The sequence below is a fragment of the Phalacrocorax aristotelis genome, chromosome 2, assembly GCF_949628215.1.
Source record: "Phalacrocorax aristotelis chromosome 2, bGulAri2.1, whole genome shotgun sequence".
NCBI lineage: Eukaryota > Metazoa > Chordata > Aves > Suliformes > Phalacrocoracidae > Phalacrocorax > Phalacrocorax aristotelis.
The window spans coordinates 168,482,368-168,499,261 of NC_134277.1; the positions used below are offsets into that span (position 1 = coordinate 168,482,368).

Here is a 16,894-nt window from a genome sequence, read left to right on the forward strand (position 1 = left end):
TTTTATGTGGTCTTTTGAGAAGATTCACAGAAGCATTGCACACATCTTCCAGGGGGAGCTGGTGGCCAGCTTTGACGAAGAATTCCGAATTTTGTTCGCACAGTCAGAACCTCTTGTTCCTCCAGCCAATGTCTTGGCAAAGGCAGAGAACACATTTGCCATGACTCCCTTTGGCAACAATATGCCTTTCTTTCCTAAAAAACCACCCCTGATGTTCCAGAGGGATGAGAATCTTTTTCCCTCCTTTATGGACAGAGTTGATCCAGACAGATATTTCTTGTCAAATTTCAGGCGGGATGATATGTTGCGCCATACTGTGGAGGGGTCAGCCATGCGAATGTACAAAAAGATAGAAATGGAGAATTCTCAGATGGATCCTGTCAGGGGTTTTCTCCGTTCGAAGCAGTTGGAGTTGGATGCTTTTAAGAGACACAGTTTTGCAGAAGGAACATTTGAAAATTTTGCTTCTTCTAAACAGTATGCCAGGCAGATGTTCATGAATAATATGGATGAATTTAAAATCCAATCTAGTCATTTTCAGAAGGATCAGTTCTACCAGTACCAGTTTGAACATCCCCATCTTTCTGGCAGAACTCAGGGACTCTTTGAGAGAATCCGAGGTGGTAGGCCAGGATTCAATGAACTGGAAGATTACGGAGAGGGACCCAGATACCCTGAACTTGAATCCAATTTTCCACAGGAGGGTTTCCCCTTAAGGCTGGATTATGTACCTTCAAATTCTTCCAGGGAAGTGAGACATGGCTCTGATCAGCTGAATCCTGCAGGCAACGGCCCAATGGGAATGATGTTAAGAAGGCAGAATATAGGACAGAAATTTATTTGCCAGACTTCTCCTACACAGAAACAAAGCGTGGAACAACGCCTGTTCTTACAAGACAAAGATGAGGACCAAGATGAAGGCAAGAACACACAGGAAAATCGAACAGGTTTACGTAACTGGAGGATTTCTTCATACCTCAGTGCATACCAGTCTGAACCAGAAGAAGGTCTTCCAATGCCTATGGAATCAGAGGCATATAATGATGTACTTGGGGATACTCTCACAAAGCACTCCACTGACCTCATTCCAGCATTCAAATCCCCTATGTCGTTTAATAGCAAGACTCTGGGAATTGAAAGTGCCAAAGAATTTGCAGATCTTGATAGAGTAGGTGAAGAAACCCCTGTAATGAAACAAGATGCCTTTAGGTCCAGAATAAATCCTTTGATCCAGAGGAGCTCAAGACTCAGGTCCTCTCTGATTTTCAGTGCTGCCAAATTAGATCAGCCTAACACCACAATAGAAAAGGTTCAGATGATCCAAAAAGAACAAATGTCCAGTGAGCTGACGAAAGACAATGAAACTATAAAGACAGCTGCCTCATCTAAAGTGGCAGAACTTTTAGAGAAGTACAAAGCCGTGGGCAAAGACACAGAGCGAGCTACAGTCACTCATACCAAAGCTGTTTCCAGTTATCTACAGGAAGAATCACAGAACACAGAGAAGAAATGTACTAAATCCGTGCAATATAAGATTCTGGAGAGTAGGGTACTAGACTCCAAAGACTCCTGCAGTACTTACAAAATGCATGGAGAGGCTGACAGGCCATTTGGGATGGCCTCATCAAATCCCCAGCTTGTTGATACATTGAGTAAAGATCCCCTAGCACATATTACAAAGGTGGACAAATTATCATCTCGGTTTTACCCTGCAGAGAATAAACCTGCTCTTCCAGAGAAGGAGAGTCTTATATTTGTAGGAGACACTCAGAAGTTGACTCTTCCAGAGAAGAAGGAAAGAGTGACATTCAAAGAAGACACTCAAAAATTAGTCAATACAGAACTGAAGAAACCACAGATTAGGACATGTACCACATCAGGTCTTGAAAACTTACCTAGAAGTCAAGGATCTGACAGCTCTCTCAATAAATCTGAGGAAGACTGTTCAAAACCAGAACAAAATCCAATGGAATTTTTAAGAAAAGGGTCACTACGGCTGAAGCAGCTTTTGAATCCAAAAGGTGAAAAGAAACTGGAGGAGGAACCCACTTCTGAGAGTGGAAAATCCGACAAGCAGGCTGCGGGTCTCAAACGATCTTCCATAGGGGACTGTCAGGAAATGATGGAGGAAGAAAAAACTCATAAATTTGCAACACCACTTCCTCCCAAAAGCAGTCAGCCAACACAGGGGAGATTTCCTTCATCCACAGCTAACATCCTGTACAGCAGCAACCTCCGTGATGATACCAAGGTGATTTTGGAACAGATCTCTGCAAACAGTCAGAAGAATAGAGCTGAACTGGCCAAGCAACTACCGTCCGCTAGTAATCCCGATCTTTCTAAGTCAACTACAAGCCTGGAACGGAAAGGTGAGAAGGAGAAAAGCTGTAACATCCACAGGTCAGAGAGTTTTGGGAGCCAGAAACGGAATCTTCAGCGGCAACCATCAGAGGATAGAGATACCCTTCTGAAAAAAATGGAGAATATGCGGAAGGAGAAGCGAGTCTACAGTAGATTTGAGGTCTTCTGCAAAAAGGATGAAAATACAAGTCAAAGTGAAGAGGAATATGACACAGATGCCAAAGACAAGAAGATGGGAAAATTCATGCCCAAAATCCTGGGGACCTTCAAGACCAAAAAATGATCATAGAAATACTATTTAATTCCATATAATCACTGACTGTCAAAGGGGGATGAGGAAGTAACTTGCTTATGATGGCTATAAGCACCATAGGCAATACTCTTCATGGTTAGTGAGTGGAAGTGTGTTCAGCATTAGACTCCTAGGGTACAATATGCCCAATAAAGTCACGTGGTATCAGGTAACCTTATCACAGTATGTTTCAAATAAAACTATTAAATTGCCAAGATGCTTAAAACAAAGAAATAAAGTCAGAGTCTCCTTATATTATGCTCAGAGAACATTTTCAGCAGACAAAACAATTCTACTTTCAGAAGGAAAAAATATAAAATAGAAAAGTCAATACTTGAGTTCAGTCTAGGAAAGAAAAATACACACAGATGTACATGCATGCACATGCATGCTCATTAACTGGAAAAAGTGTTTAAAAAATCATTTGCTTCTCAGGTACAGTTATCTTTTCTTTGTATCCAATAATGAATCAAATATGGGCGGCACCTTTTTGAAGGTTTACAGGAGAAAAAATATTGTAAACAACTTCTTGCCCTTATCTATGGTTATGGTCTTGTCTAGCGGTACATGCTCAGCTTTCATATTTCCTGTTTTCTAAGCCTATCAGTTCTGTTTTGTTAATGGTTTGTTTCCTTATGTATAATGGAAGTATTGCTTTAGGGTGTGGGCTGAAAGGCCATAAAAAAGGAAATTGACATGCTAGTAATGGAGAATGACCTGTTTTTAGGACTCATTTTCACCTGAGTTGGGAGTTTAAGCATCTAAAATGCTGTCTTGGCCAAACAGTAACTTCCTTGACAATGTAACTCCAATTCATTAAGTGACAGTGGGGAGGAGGGGATGTTCATTTGTTAGCATATCTTTCCACATGAAGACAAGGGAAGAAGAGCCTCATAACAATGGATGGAATAAGGCTGCTGGAATTTTCAAGCTCAGAAGTGTTTTATCACAGAATTACTATTAAGGTTGGAAAAGACCTCTAGGATCATCCAGTCCAACCGTCAACCCAACACTATCATGCCTCCTAAACCATGCCCTAAAGTGCCACATCTACACTTTTTTTGAATACCTCCAGGGATGGTGACTCCACCACTTCTCTGGGCAGCCTGCTCCAATGCCTGTTCATTCTTTCAGTAAAGAAATTTTTCCTAATTCTCATATAACTTTCTTGTAGTAGTTTGGTACCAAGCTTAACCATGCAGCTTTAAAACAGTCCAGAATGGCCTGTAGGTTCCTCCTGTTGTGTTGTTGTGTCTTGCAGAACAGAAGGTAGAAACAGAAGCTATCAAGAAGACACTGTATGATGTGTAGTTACTCAGCTGCTTGATTTTTTTTTCCCCCCCTCAGCTTGGACTTTTTCTGTCTGGCATCCAGCAAGATTCCCAGATTGTGGTGTGTTTCCCCCCCACCCCGATCTTTGTGCCGTAGCCTAAAAAGATGACAGGGAAGGACGCTCTTACATAGACCTAGGCTTCTGAATTTCCCATTCCCATTAACCTGGGTTTCATGATTACCCACTGGTGACACTAGCTGCAAAGAAGGTCAGGTACATCGTTGACAGATGGAAGCAAGCAGCTGCATTGGTTCCCAAAGGTAAATTTAGTAAGGTCTTTAGAATGGTAGCTTTTTTTTAAGGATACCAGCTCTCATGGTAGCAGGCTTTATATAATTTACATATCTGTAAAAATTAATGATTCTTTTACCATTTGTTGAAAACCTTGGGAAATGAATGTGTGGAAAGACAGATTGTCTGATCTGAAAAAATATTAAGCTGATTTCCATATTAATACAGATGGTGGTAAAAATCTGCAAGAATCAAGAGAAATTATCACTTTAACGTGAGGAGGTAATCCTAGAAATAAAGTTAAGACAGGATAAAGGGAAAAACCAAAGGAGGGAAGAAGCACCCAAAATTAGAAAAAAAGCTGAAGCGGATTTCTTACGCTTCCTCCATACTGTATAGATGTATACCATTTCAGATACTACCCAAAATCTGTTGCATACATATAAATTCATAAATGAATGCTGTATGTATACTTATTTTGTCTGCTCTTAGTAGTGAATCAGATCCAATTATTGGTGAGTCCCAAAATGAACTGTAATGATCAGTACAGTTGTTCTCTGACAGATGATACAGATGATAGAGATTATTTTACTCTAGAGAGGAGGATAGGCTCTATATATCCTACTATATATATGCTACTCTGTTTTGTGTAATTCTTACTCACATCATTCCACACCTCTCCAGCCTTTCCCAAACCTACCTGCTCCAGCATTGTTCTGTAAGAGACGAGTTAGAAATAGTTCTACAGTCACAGATTACATTTACATTTTAGAATTTTGCTGTATTTGGTTAGATTGTTAGGATTTTTGTCTTGCTTAGCATGGTGTGTTCAGTGTAACACTATGTTCCTGACCAAACCAGAATGACTCATCTCTTGTAGTGATATGTAGATTACCAGATGTTGTAGGTGTATACAAATATTGCAAAATAACTAATTCACTTGGTAATAACAAAAGCTATTTTAAGAATAAAAAGTTAGTGTTAGAGCCCATCACCCCTCAATCTGAGATTAGGTTCACAGAGGATGTTAGATACTGTGTTGTATCATCAAATTGGTAGGTGCTAAGCTTTCAGTGGAAGTCAGAACCCTGAAATAAGCAGTAGACACCCTTTTCTGTGCATGAGAACTGGCATCTTAGACTCGCAAGAGCCGACACACTGCACAGAGCAGTGCCTACACAACATGTTCACCCTGTCATTGCCATATCCTATATCTACCTGTACCTGAGATAGCCAGGAAATGCCTATTTTGTTAATATACCAGGAAAAAACAGGACTTCCCCATGAGCTGCATTCCCAGCTCCCTAGAATTACCAGATTCAAGTGACCAAGTATTAAACTGGGACGAGCGGCTGATACACCAGAAGGCTGTGCTGCCACCCAGCGAGACCTGGACAGGCTGGAGAGCTGGGCCCAGGGGAACGTCAAGAAATTCAACAAAAGCAAGTGCAAGGTCCTGCACGTGGGGAGGAACAAGCCCATGGACCAGAACAGGCTGGGGGCTGACCTGCTGGAAAGCGGCTCTGTTGAGAAGGACCCGGCAGTGCTGGTGGGCAGCGAGGTGACCCTGAGCCAGCCACCGTGCCCTTGGGGCCAAGAAGGCCAACAGTGTCCTGGGGTGCATTTAAAGGAGCGTGGCCAGCAGATCGAGAGAGGTTATCCTCCCCCTCTGCTCGGCCCTAGTGAGACCACACTTGGAGTACCGTGTCCAGTTTTGAGCACCTCAGTTTAAGGAAGACAGGGAACTGCTCCAGCAAGTCCAGTGGAGAGCTGCCAAGATGATCAGGAGACTGGAGCATCTCCCTTGTGAGGAAAGGCTGAGAGATTTGGGTCTGTTTAGCCTGGAAAAGATAAGACTGAGCGGGGATCTCATCAATACCTACAAATATCTAAAGGGTGTGTGTCAGGACGATGGGACTAGACTCTTTCCAGTGGTGCCCAATGACAGGACAAGGGGCAATGGGCACAAGTTGGAACACAGGTAGTTCCACCTCAATATGAGGAAAAACTTCTTTCCTGTGAGGGTGACAGAGCAGTGGAACAGGCTGCCCAGGGAGGTTGTGCAGTATCCTTCCCTGGAGGCGTTCAAAACCCGCCTGCATGTGTTCCTGTGGCCCCAGCTGTGGGTGTGCCTGCTCAAGCAGAGGGGTTGGATAAGATGATCACCAGAGGTCCCTTCCAACCCCTACCATTCTGTGATTCTGTGACCACGCCTGGTACCAGAAGTGAACGAACTATTTTTTTACTTAACTAGTCTTTGGTGTTTAGGTACTAAAAGTTAAAATGGATATGCTGTCAATGGCAGTGGTACTCACATGTTGGAATTTAGAGCCTGAATCCCCTCTCTAACTGTAGTCCAATGTTCTGCAATAACAATCATTTATCATAGGAGAAGTAAAATTTCAGGGACAGACACTTCTTATAAGAACTTCAAGTTAATGAGGAGAATGGATCAAAAATCAGCATTAAAACAGGAATATATTTTTAAAGTTTACTATCGTCCCACTGTTGCCTGATAACAACTTAATGATGGTTCAGCAACAGTATCTCTTGGAACATTGCTTTCTGAAAGAAAAAAAAAATTACCATATTATTCATCAAAAAAGATACCCTTGTATTTTTCCCTTTCACACACAGCAAGCATTGATTGAAAGAGAAAGATTTTCTGTAGTGCAATATAAAGTATTTATTATCACAATATCTACAATTTTACAACATTACATGGCAGGTAAGCTATTAAATATTGTAGTGGAACCCACCTATAATTAAAAGGCATTTCTACTTGATTTTAAAGAAAATAAGCCACCATTGATTATGTTCATTTACCTCAGATGAGTCATAGATATTATTGGAAGACAAAATGAAGGGCTTTAAGATTATATGTGAAGAGTTTAGCCTTGGTCTTCAGAGAAGAGTTAGGTACCTGTTCTGCTCAAAAAAAAAAAAAATCCACATTTACGCAGTGCACCTGAAACTGCTAAAGAATCATAGAATGGGTTGGAAGGGACCTTCAAAGATCATCTAGTCCAACCTCCCTGCCTCGGGCAGTGACATCTGCTAGATCAGGTTGCTCAAAGTCCTGTCCAACCTGACCTTGAACACTTCCAGTGATGGGGCATGCACAACTTCTCTGGGCAACCTGGTCCAGTGTAACACCACCTTCATCGAAAAAAAAAGTCTTCTTTATGTCCACTCTAAACCTAGCCTCTTTCAGTTTAGAACCACTGCCCCTTGTTCTGTCACTACAGGCCTTGGTATAAAGTGTCCCTCCACCTTTCTTACAGGCCCCCTCTAAGAATTCAAAGGCCGCAATAAGGTGTCCTCGGAGCCTTCTCTTCTCCAGGCTGAACAACCCCAACTCCCTCAGCTGCTTTTCATGAGAGGTGTTCCAGCCCTCAGACCATTTTCTTGGCCCTCCTCTGGACCTGCCCTAACAGGTCCATGTCTGTCTTTAACTGGGGACCCCAGAACTGGATGCAGTACTCCAGGGGGAGTCTTACGAGAGCCAAGTAGAGGGGGAGAATCACCTCCCTCAACCTGCTGGCCACGCTTCTTTTGATGCAGCCCACGATACGCTTGGCTTTCTGGGCTGCAAGCCCACAGTCCTGCCGCATACCCAAATTTTCATCCACCAGTGCCCCCAAGTCCTTCTCCACAGGGCTGCTCTCAATCCCTTCATCGCCCAGCCTGTAGTGATACTGGGGATTGCCCCGACCCAGGTGCAGGACCTTACACTCAGCCTTGTTGAATTCCCTCATGAGATTCACATGGGACCTGAATATGTCTCAGTATGTCTAAAGGCCCTGAATAGTCTGAGTATGTCTAAATACATGCAAGTATCAGAATACTGCAGTTTTCTCTCATTTTTTTGCAATAATTTAAGCAAGGAGTATAAACTGACTGTATTCATTGTTCTCACAGTCTGGGAGCAAATAGTGCTGTGCTCTTGTCTGGTAAGACTGAAAGGCAAATGGATTAGATTCTCTTTCTTGTTGGTCTGTCCAGAGGAAAGCAGTATAATGTTCCATGCAAAATGAATCAAGCATTTCCCTTCAGCTGGGGTAACTGTCAAATGCCTGTTATAGTTTGCTCTCGCTTGCTGTTACTGGCTCAGTAAGGGGACTGATTCGCTGAGCTGTACTTCACCTGGTTAGAACACTTCCATATTCACTGCTCGTGTTGTTGGGAGAACTTTGATATTGGAAGACTCTGCAGTGCAGATTTACATATGGTTCCATAGGCCTGGGAATAACTGCCCATTGATGCTTTTGGATCACCAGCAGCTCCCATATTCGCAGTAATCTGGAACATCTTTTTACTGGACTTCAGAAGGGGATGAACATCTTTGCTATGAAACTGAGTATTTCTTGGATTCTGTGCAAGAAAGAAAACCAAGATAGTTAGTAACTTGTAATCAGCTTTCTAAAATACAAATAAGGAACACAGATTTTCCTTCAGCTGAGTGGGACAGATCATGAATATAATATGAATAATAAACAAAACAGACTGTTTTGTAAGATCAAGAGTAGGATGGTGAGAATGATGTGAGGGAGAAGGGTGTAAGAATGGGTGTATCAAGAATGAGCTAGTGTCACTGGAACAAGATATGACAAACTAATCCTGCACTGGAGCAGAAGTCCAAAGACCTGTTTGGCTAGCATCTTGTTTTCAACAGTACTGAATGCTTTAAATATATATACAAAAGACAGATCATCATCATCATCATCATTCCCTAGTATATCCTTCTGGCTTCTGCCAATCAAATGGCTTGGTGACTTTCTGAGTTGGAAACTGCATATGGATACTGTTTATCAGCCCCTGTGGGGAAAAGTTAGTAAGAAGTCAAAGGGAGTTTTTGGTGCTGCTGACAATCTGAACAATGCAATAATCTGAAATGGTGTTCAAATCCACACTTGTCTGAAGTGATAAAATTGAAAGTAGAATGGACTCAAAAATTAGCCTGTCCTCCAGAAGAAAGGCAGTGGAAAAAGTCATATATCTCAGCACATATCAAAATACGTCGCATTAAACACTCAAGATGGGAAAAAGAAATAGAGGCAGAGAATTTGCAGAGATATTTTTACTTTTCTTCTTGATTACAGTTAGCGGACATATATGATCCATTACAATTAATCGTTGTGAAAAAAATACTGCTAATGAGGCAGAGGCCTAGATTTACAAAAGGGCTGTGTAACTTCATGTTCTCTGAAGTACCTAATTCCCGTACTTAAAATTCAACAGTCATTCACAGAACTCCTGCGTAAACCTATAGGCACCAGAATACTCTTGCTGCTCAAGTCACAGGTGATAGGGTTTTTTGACAGACTGGGGTCAACCTTAAAACTCCAGGAGAAGGTTAGTGTTTATAAACCCAGACTAGCTGAAGAGCAGCATTACATATGCTGGAGCTGTAAGGTTTAAGCCACAGCTGTGCCCTTGGCATTTCCTGGTGATTACTATTGATGGTCTTCCTCTCAACACACTGCTTTATGAACAGAACCATTAGCTCAGGATCATAAACTTCATTAGTAGACAAAACACCTGAAATGTACGTATTGCAACACTGAAGACTGCAATATGCAAGTTCCTATATGAATCTGCCCCATATTAGATGCAAGTTACGTCTAGTTACTTCCCCTGCTAGCAGAAACTCTTCAGGTAGCACACTCTTCAGCTCTCTAGTAAAGGGAGCATACCCTATGCAAGCCCAACTGCTTTATCAAACTAGGTTACTGGTACCATTTGACTGACACTACGTACAAGCAACGAAAATGCAGCGTATATCTTTGTCATAAGTAATTTTAGCTGAAATTGCAGTATATATCTTTGTCACAAGTAATTTTAGCTGATAAAAATTTAGTCATTTAGTTACTCACAGAGCAATATGTCTTGCTTCTCATTTAAATATCTTTACAAAGTTGCAAATTAAGATATTTTGTGTCTATATAAGTTTGGTCCATGAAAAGTTAAGGGTGGTGGTTTTTTTGGTTTTTGGTTTTTTTTTTTTGTAGGACCACTACTCACATTATAAAGGTTCTGTACACTTGTAGGAGGTAGCCGAGCATTTGTGTTTGCCCATGTGATTTGTCTCCCCAGTTTCCTATTGTTGGAAAGTCTGGCCTGTTGAGAAGGTGGTGCAGAACAGTTCCTGATCACAGCACCAGAATTTGCATTACCTGCAGAAGAAAAACATGAGAGATAGTAGGAAAATCATGAGGACACAGGGCACACCGACTAGGGCAGGGATAGAACTTAAAAACTGAGTCAGTCCCTGCCACCTCGCTTCATCTCACAAACAGAAGAAAAATATTCAGAATAAAATTAGAACAGGGTAGCAAACCAAACCAGTTCAAAAGGGCATAGGAAAAGATAACAGCAGTAGAGAAGCAAAGACAAAACAGAAAGGAACACAGAGTCAAGATTGAGGCAGGAAAACTTGAAAGAGAATGTCATATGTTCGAAACTCATTCAACAGTATTTTGTTCTTATGTCATTTTCCTCCCACACTTTCACCCTCTCATTTTTGCCATGTAAGTTCTCCTTCTTTCTTTTACCCCCACTCCATCTCTTTTATTCTTTCTTCCCCATAATAATGTGTCATGGTTGATTACACCCCACTGTAGGATAGTACCTACTTTGAACAGCAGTGTGTGTTATGGGATTGTATATCACATTGATCTTTGATCTCTGACATAAAGTTCTTGCTAAATCTTCACTCCGGCTCGATACTTCTGGCTGGACACTAGTTGTAGTTCCAGCATGCACATGCGAAGTTTTTAGAAGAGGTGGTGTCGGTTCTCTCTGGCCATTGCTGGTAGGTAAAGCCACAGAACTGGAATTTGGAAGAAGCAGCCTGGATTCAGACTGACATAGTTGAATGTCTTCTCTCTGCACTTGCTCCTTTGGATGGCTATTTAATTTCTTTTCAACAATCATCTACAGAAAGGGGAAGCCGATTAGACTTGACACAGCTACACAGCAGAGCAGAGGACCAAAACATAAAAACAAAGAGAAAGATGTGAAACAAATTGCAGTTATTTGTACAGGATAGGTAACTAGAATAACTTTAAAATTAATTTAGGGTTGGAAAGAAGATAGAAATAATATTCTCAGTGGAAAGAAAAAATAGGCTCAGGTGTTAAGAAAAAGGATTGGCTGAACAGGCAATTTCAATATATGCTGAGGGAGAACACCACTAAATAAAATGGGCATTAGCCTTGGAAAAGACAAAATCTGTATGCCCAAAAGGCTAACAGTAGGTTGTTTCTTACCATTCCTTTCTAAACCTGTATTGATACTGGGGATTGATATTGATTGATATTGATACCCAGCCTGTATTGATACTGGGGATTGTCCTGACCCAGATGCAGGACCTTGCACTCAGCCTTGTTGAACCTCATGAGATTCACATGGGCCCAATTCTCGACCTTGTCCAGGTCCCTCTGAATGGCATCCCATCCCTCGGGCATGTTAACTGCACCACTCAGCTTGTCGTCATCTGCAAATTTGCTGAGGGTACACTTGATCCCACTCTCTACAAAGAAAGTGCAGCTTTTTATTTTCCTTTTGATCTCATTGCAGATACCCATTGGCATCAAAAGTACTATTTTTTCTTTTTGCTGTACAACTAAAGATTTTGCATCACCTTTTTTCTATTTATTTGCTTGATTATTGCACCATTTCCTGATTTTTCAAGTACTACTATTTCCACACATTAATGCATTCAAGATATGGCTCCTAAAACATCACCGTCCTGTATTACTAGCACGTCAGTTATGCTGACCCCTCACTTGCTCTTCATCCTCTGTTAATTAATTATTCTGAAATCTGATAGTTCTGTGTATGTAGTGCAGCATGCAATGGCACTTGACCGCGCCAGCAAAAAAACTCAGTCTGTAAGGTTATGTGGTAACAGCTTGTCTGCACACCCACAATGGAGCTCAGAAAGACAATGGAAGGATGGGGAGCCCAAATAATACTCTGCCAAGCTACACCCTGTCCCGTTCACAGAAGCCATCAGCCCAACAAAGGCCCATCTGCACAGGCTGAGAGGAGAACAGGGATGTACTAGGGCAGGTAAGAACCCAAATCAAGGGCTTCTCAACACCTTGCCTGGGCCCCTGCCAGGGCTGTCCCAGAAAAGCCATGGGCCCCATTGTCCAGGCATGAAACTCATCACAGTGAGTCATCAGGATTTCTCTGGATCACCTTTTGGACTAAGGGCAGCAGCGGACAGGGTGGTGGGAGGGTGGAGGTTGCTGCCTAGGGGCTGGACACGTTATGGGATGCAGGGGAAAGCCATCTGGGATCAATAGGACTTATTACGGGATGTTTAGGGTGGCAACAAAAAGCAGGAGAAGAGGAGGGTTTAGGTGATTTGGGGAGAAATGAGTGTGGGAAATAGGGGGTAAGAGGTATAAAAACAGCCAGCCTTGTGTAAATAGCTGGCTAAGCAATAAGCTTGTCTGGCCATGCCCTGCACCTGACCAATGCTCTATCTTCTTATTAAATTCCTTTCTGAAAGAGAGACTGTCTATTCTATCTGTGTGTGTGTGTGTATGCAGGTGCGAGTGCCAACAATTGGAGCCAGATGACACGTCAGAGGGTCATGTGTCCATGGTGCCAGCAACTGAAGAGAGTGCAGGTGTGTGAGTGAGTGAGCATGTGACCGCTAGCGAAGATCGAGTCAGACTAGTCAGTGAACAGATTAAGTCGCCTGAGGGCAAGGGGGTGTGTGGGTCTCTAAGGGCCAGCTCTGGTTGTAAGACCACCTGTGTATCTCTAGGGGAGAGAACACTGCAGACTGGGGGGTGGAGGTTGGCTAAAGGACCTGGAAAGTCCTGGCCAACTATTTGTCTGCGTGGTCTGTACCAGCAACTGGAGTAGGGCTGCAGCCTTGGGGGCTTGTATATCCAAGTGCCAGCAGCTGAGGAGACTGGGATCCAGGGCCCAGCTACTGAGCAGACTGAGTGTCTGTGACCAGCTGCTGCAGGGATCCACCTTGTACATATGAATATATATTCTCACGAGTGGAATTCATCTTGCTCGGCCAGAGAAGGGACCAGGATGAAGCTGTTGGCACTAAGTTCGTGTGAGTGCTCCGAGTGCCTGTTTGTGATCCACATGGCCAGCCATATATATATATGTATATACACAGTCACTTGTCACTGAGAATTCGTCTTCAGCCTTGCTACTGGCTGGACCTGGGGACATGGAGTGGCAGCAGCCTCACCTCTCTTGGACTGTTGGATCCAGCATAATGGATTTTCCTCTAACACAGTCTTTCTCAGACATCATGCTTTACAGACTTTTCTTCTCCCAGTGGGAATCTAGATTTAAAGACTTGCCAAAATTTATGACAGTATGACAGATATGAAACGCTGTTAAGTTCCAGCTTAACGCTGGAACTGTTAAGCATGTATGGAAAGCCTAGGGGAGCACAAATAGACAAAAATGACAGAATGAATTAAGTCTGTGCAAGAACGGCAGGTTACTTGGAGGATTCGGATTTTTGGGAAATAGGATAAGAGAAAGTACCTCGTATAATTTGTTTCGATATTCTGCCACAGACAGCTGGATATCATCACCTAAAGGAAGAATCACATCATAATCCAGAGAGGGCTCCCTGGCAGGACAGTGAAACCTACGAAGATGATAACACATAATGTAACTCACTAAGACAACACAGATTAATATAATGTTAAAAAGCATTGTTAAATCATCTAGTGAGACCTCTAGTGTAAATAGTGTTAGAAAAAATTAAGATTTAGCTTTTTTTTTTCTATCATACTTATAAAGAAAACTTGTGCCAAGAGCACCTATAGGTCTATAACGTCTATAACATCTCAGAAGACATCAGGGGAAACTGCACATTGGTATTACTCTTACCTTTTCACATAAGGATGCTGCAGAGCCTCCTCTGCTGTAAGTCGTTTATCAGGGTTAAATACTAGAAGTTTCTTCAGAAGATCCAAGGCAGGCAATGGAGTAGAGGATGGTAAAATCTCCTCAAATGTTACTCGCTGCCTAGAACAGAAAACAACGATATAAACTCCCAGTGACTAAATCACAGTGAAGGCGTGAATTCCTATGTTCTGGGAATCACATCAAGGTGACACCTGACTCCAGAGTTCATTCACAAATAGCGTGTCATAATCCTGGAACACTCTAAAGTATAGGCCTGTGAGTATGGTAAAGTCTTTTACCCCTTTGATTAGGTTTGAATGCCTCCCTCTTAGTACAAAGCACTTACATGAAGTGCCTTACTTGCAAGTCTAGTCTTTCTCCTGTTTCAGTGTAAAGAGTGAGAGATATCAGACACAGGAATAACAAGTCCTCTGGACGAGTCCTTCTTTTGTGCTTTTGACAATGCACGAAGCCCAAACTCCTAACTTGGCTGGTTCAGTCGAACTGTTAAAGATCCCTTAGACCACAGAAATATATTTCTGTACAATTTGCAATGAGAAGATGAGGTTTGAAAATCTGTTTTGCATTTTGAAATCCTAAAGATAATTACTAACAAAGTGAACATGAGAATATGTAATACATTTGAAAAATCAGTTTTAAAACATGATTCTTACTCATATTTTAAATAATTTTGTTACCCCATGACAACATTCTTTTAGTTTAGAAAAATGATCCATCACTGAACATAGCACTTGGACTTGGCTCAGAAAAAGCATCCTTTCAGTTTTGAAGACTAAGATTTCACTTGCTCTTTTATCTAGTTGGAGCTATCTATCAGAATTTACCCACTCAACTTCCACACTTTTTGGGGAAAAGAAAAAAAGAAGATACCATCCACAGAGCAGAGCTGTGAAATAGAAGTGCATTCCACCCAGGAATGAATGGAGAGTTCCAATTGCTGTCTTTCACTACTCAGAGAAGGGTTGTGGAAATGAAAGAGCTCTTCTAAGAGGTGCTGTGGTGGGTTGACCCCAGCTGACAGCTAAGCCCCCACTCACTTGCTCACTCCCCCCACCTGCTGCTGCTCTTTGCAGCAACCCTACAACAGAAGGATTAGCTAAGAGGCTGAGCAAGATAGGCGGCTGTTTAATGCTCTCTGTATCCATGGCAGCTACACCAAAAGCCCACTGGTACCCTTTTGGGTGCCTGAAGTAGCCTCTCCAGACGTAGTCCATGCCAAGGATGATGCACAAAGTCAGTGATCCAAGTCAGTCACGATAGGATGCTTTTGCCACTTATTGCTTGTTAGAGGCACTTCAGCCTCCAACACACATAACTGTTGGGATTATCCTGTTGCTCCAGAAATCCAGGTGGATTCTGTCCCTTTGTATTCTAATGGCATTAAGGTCACTGTGCACTGGTGTCCAGCAGAGCCTTATACTCTTGTGGATCCAATGTACCAGGCTATTGAATCCATACCGTTCAATAAACCCAGCGATGCCTTTCCTCAGCCTGGCTGGAGGCACGGTCTCTCTATTCCTGGTCAGAGCATTCATTATGGACTCCTGTAATTGCAAACCTGGATGAGAAGTAGGATCAGTCCTTCCGCTGTGTCTGGGGAGTTGCTCAACAGCAACTGGACAGTCATCTGTGTGAATGGACACTTTTTGGCAGCTGTTTTTCCTTGCAATTCACAAAAACAAGTTTCAAGGCTTGAGATACGTGCATCGTCCCACTTCCTCATGTCCTCCCCATGGTCATGCAGGTAGAACCACAGGGAGGCATGCACAGTTTCCTTTCCTTTGAGCAGAGAAAGGCTAACTCCATGTGACACTCCTGATAGCTAAGACACCAATCTGTATGGGTGAGGAGGAATTGGAATTTGAATTTTCCTGAACTTTTTAGACAGTTTTCCTACAGCTGAGACATAGGACCATAGGGTTGGGGAGGTAGAGAGATTCTCTTTGTATTGCTAGAGCTGGCCAGCCAATCTGTCCACAGTTTGTGCCTCAATGTCTGTCCAATTATTGTCAGGGTGCTGACATACAATGTTGGTGTGGTCTGTACAAACTTTTGACCATGTGCACTGGACTTGATCTGGACCTGTGGAGCCCTGGTTATGGCCCAGGTTGCTGTAGATCACCTCCACCACCAATGCCCTAATGCTGGGTGTCTCCCTTAATGGTGACCTACTTGCCTCAGTAGTTTACAAGATCTTCCTTGAGGGGATATCTTGCCTTCATGCTCAACAGAAGTCACCTCCAGAAGCTGCAGATTGTTGCCCCTCTTCTGATCCCTTCATCAGTTCCCTGGTCCTTAGTGAGAGATCCCAGTTGCTGGGCTTTCTTACCCTCTAATTCCTGACTCAGCACTGGGCCCAGTATCCTAGCATCAGACCAACCAGGTGATAATTTGCTCATCTAGATGGCAGATGTAATCTTTATGCATATCTTGTGGCTTGTTCAGGGATAGGGACTCACTCGTTTCTGCCTTTGTTCATGTTTTCTGTCTCTTCCCCATCCTGTTCTCATGGCTGCTCTGCTGCAGAAGAGGCTGCCTCATCTGATTCTTCCTCCCGCTCTCTCTTAGAAGCTTCTTCCTCCCTTATTAACCCAGTTGACTTCCTCTTCCATTGTTTAGGAGCAAATGTTATCATCAAGGCTTGGGTCTGTGACTTAGCCACAGTGTCCATTTGTATGTCCTCAGATCCAGAAACCCTTTCACCCTGCTGAGGTAGGTGTAAGGCCAGGCCCCAGGACAGTATCAGAAGT

General features: G+C 42.7%; 2 protein-coding genes across 6 annotated transcripts in view; one reads left to right on the plus strand and one right to left on the minus strand.

Moving 5' to 3' along the window:
• Window positions 1-4,269, plus strand: part of FAM83H (family with sequence similarity 83 member H) — a 28,563-nt gene extending 24,294 nt beyond the window's left edge. The window contains exon 5 of the mRNA XM_075086084.1: window positions 1-4,269. Coding sequence (XP_074942185.1) covers window positions 1-2,644 — 2,644 coding nt within the window. The 3' untranslated portion in view covers window positions 2,645-4,269.
• MAPK15 (mitogen-activated protein kinase 15) overlaps window positions 4,236-16,894 on the minus strand; it is a 27,743-nt gene continuing 15,084 nt past the window's right edge. For 2 of the 5 annotated variants that reach the window (XM_075086086.1, XM_075086089.1), the window contains exons 9-13: window positions 14,106-14,243; window positions 13,755-13,860; window positions 10,853-11,153; window positions 10,242-10,393; window positions 6,885-8,591 (exon numbers count right to left, since the gene is read on the minus strand). In XM_075086086.1, the coding sequence (XP_074942187.1) occupies window positions 8,385-8,591; window positions 10,242-10,393; window positions 10,853-11,153; window positions 13,755-13,860; window positions 14,106-14,243 (904 nt within the window). In that variant the 3' untranslated portion in view covers window positions 6,885-8,384. Of the gene's footprint in view, window positions 5,674-6,884; window positions 8,592-10,241; window positions 10,394-10,852; window positions 11,154-13,754; window positions 13,861-14,105; window positions 14,244-16,894 lie in introns of those variants that run through there. The other 3 variants (XR_012659345.1, XM_075086088.1, XM_075086087.1) reach the window with 3 other exon arrangements.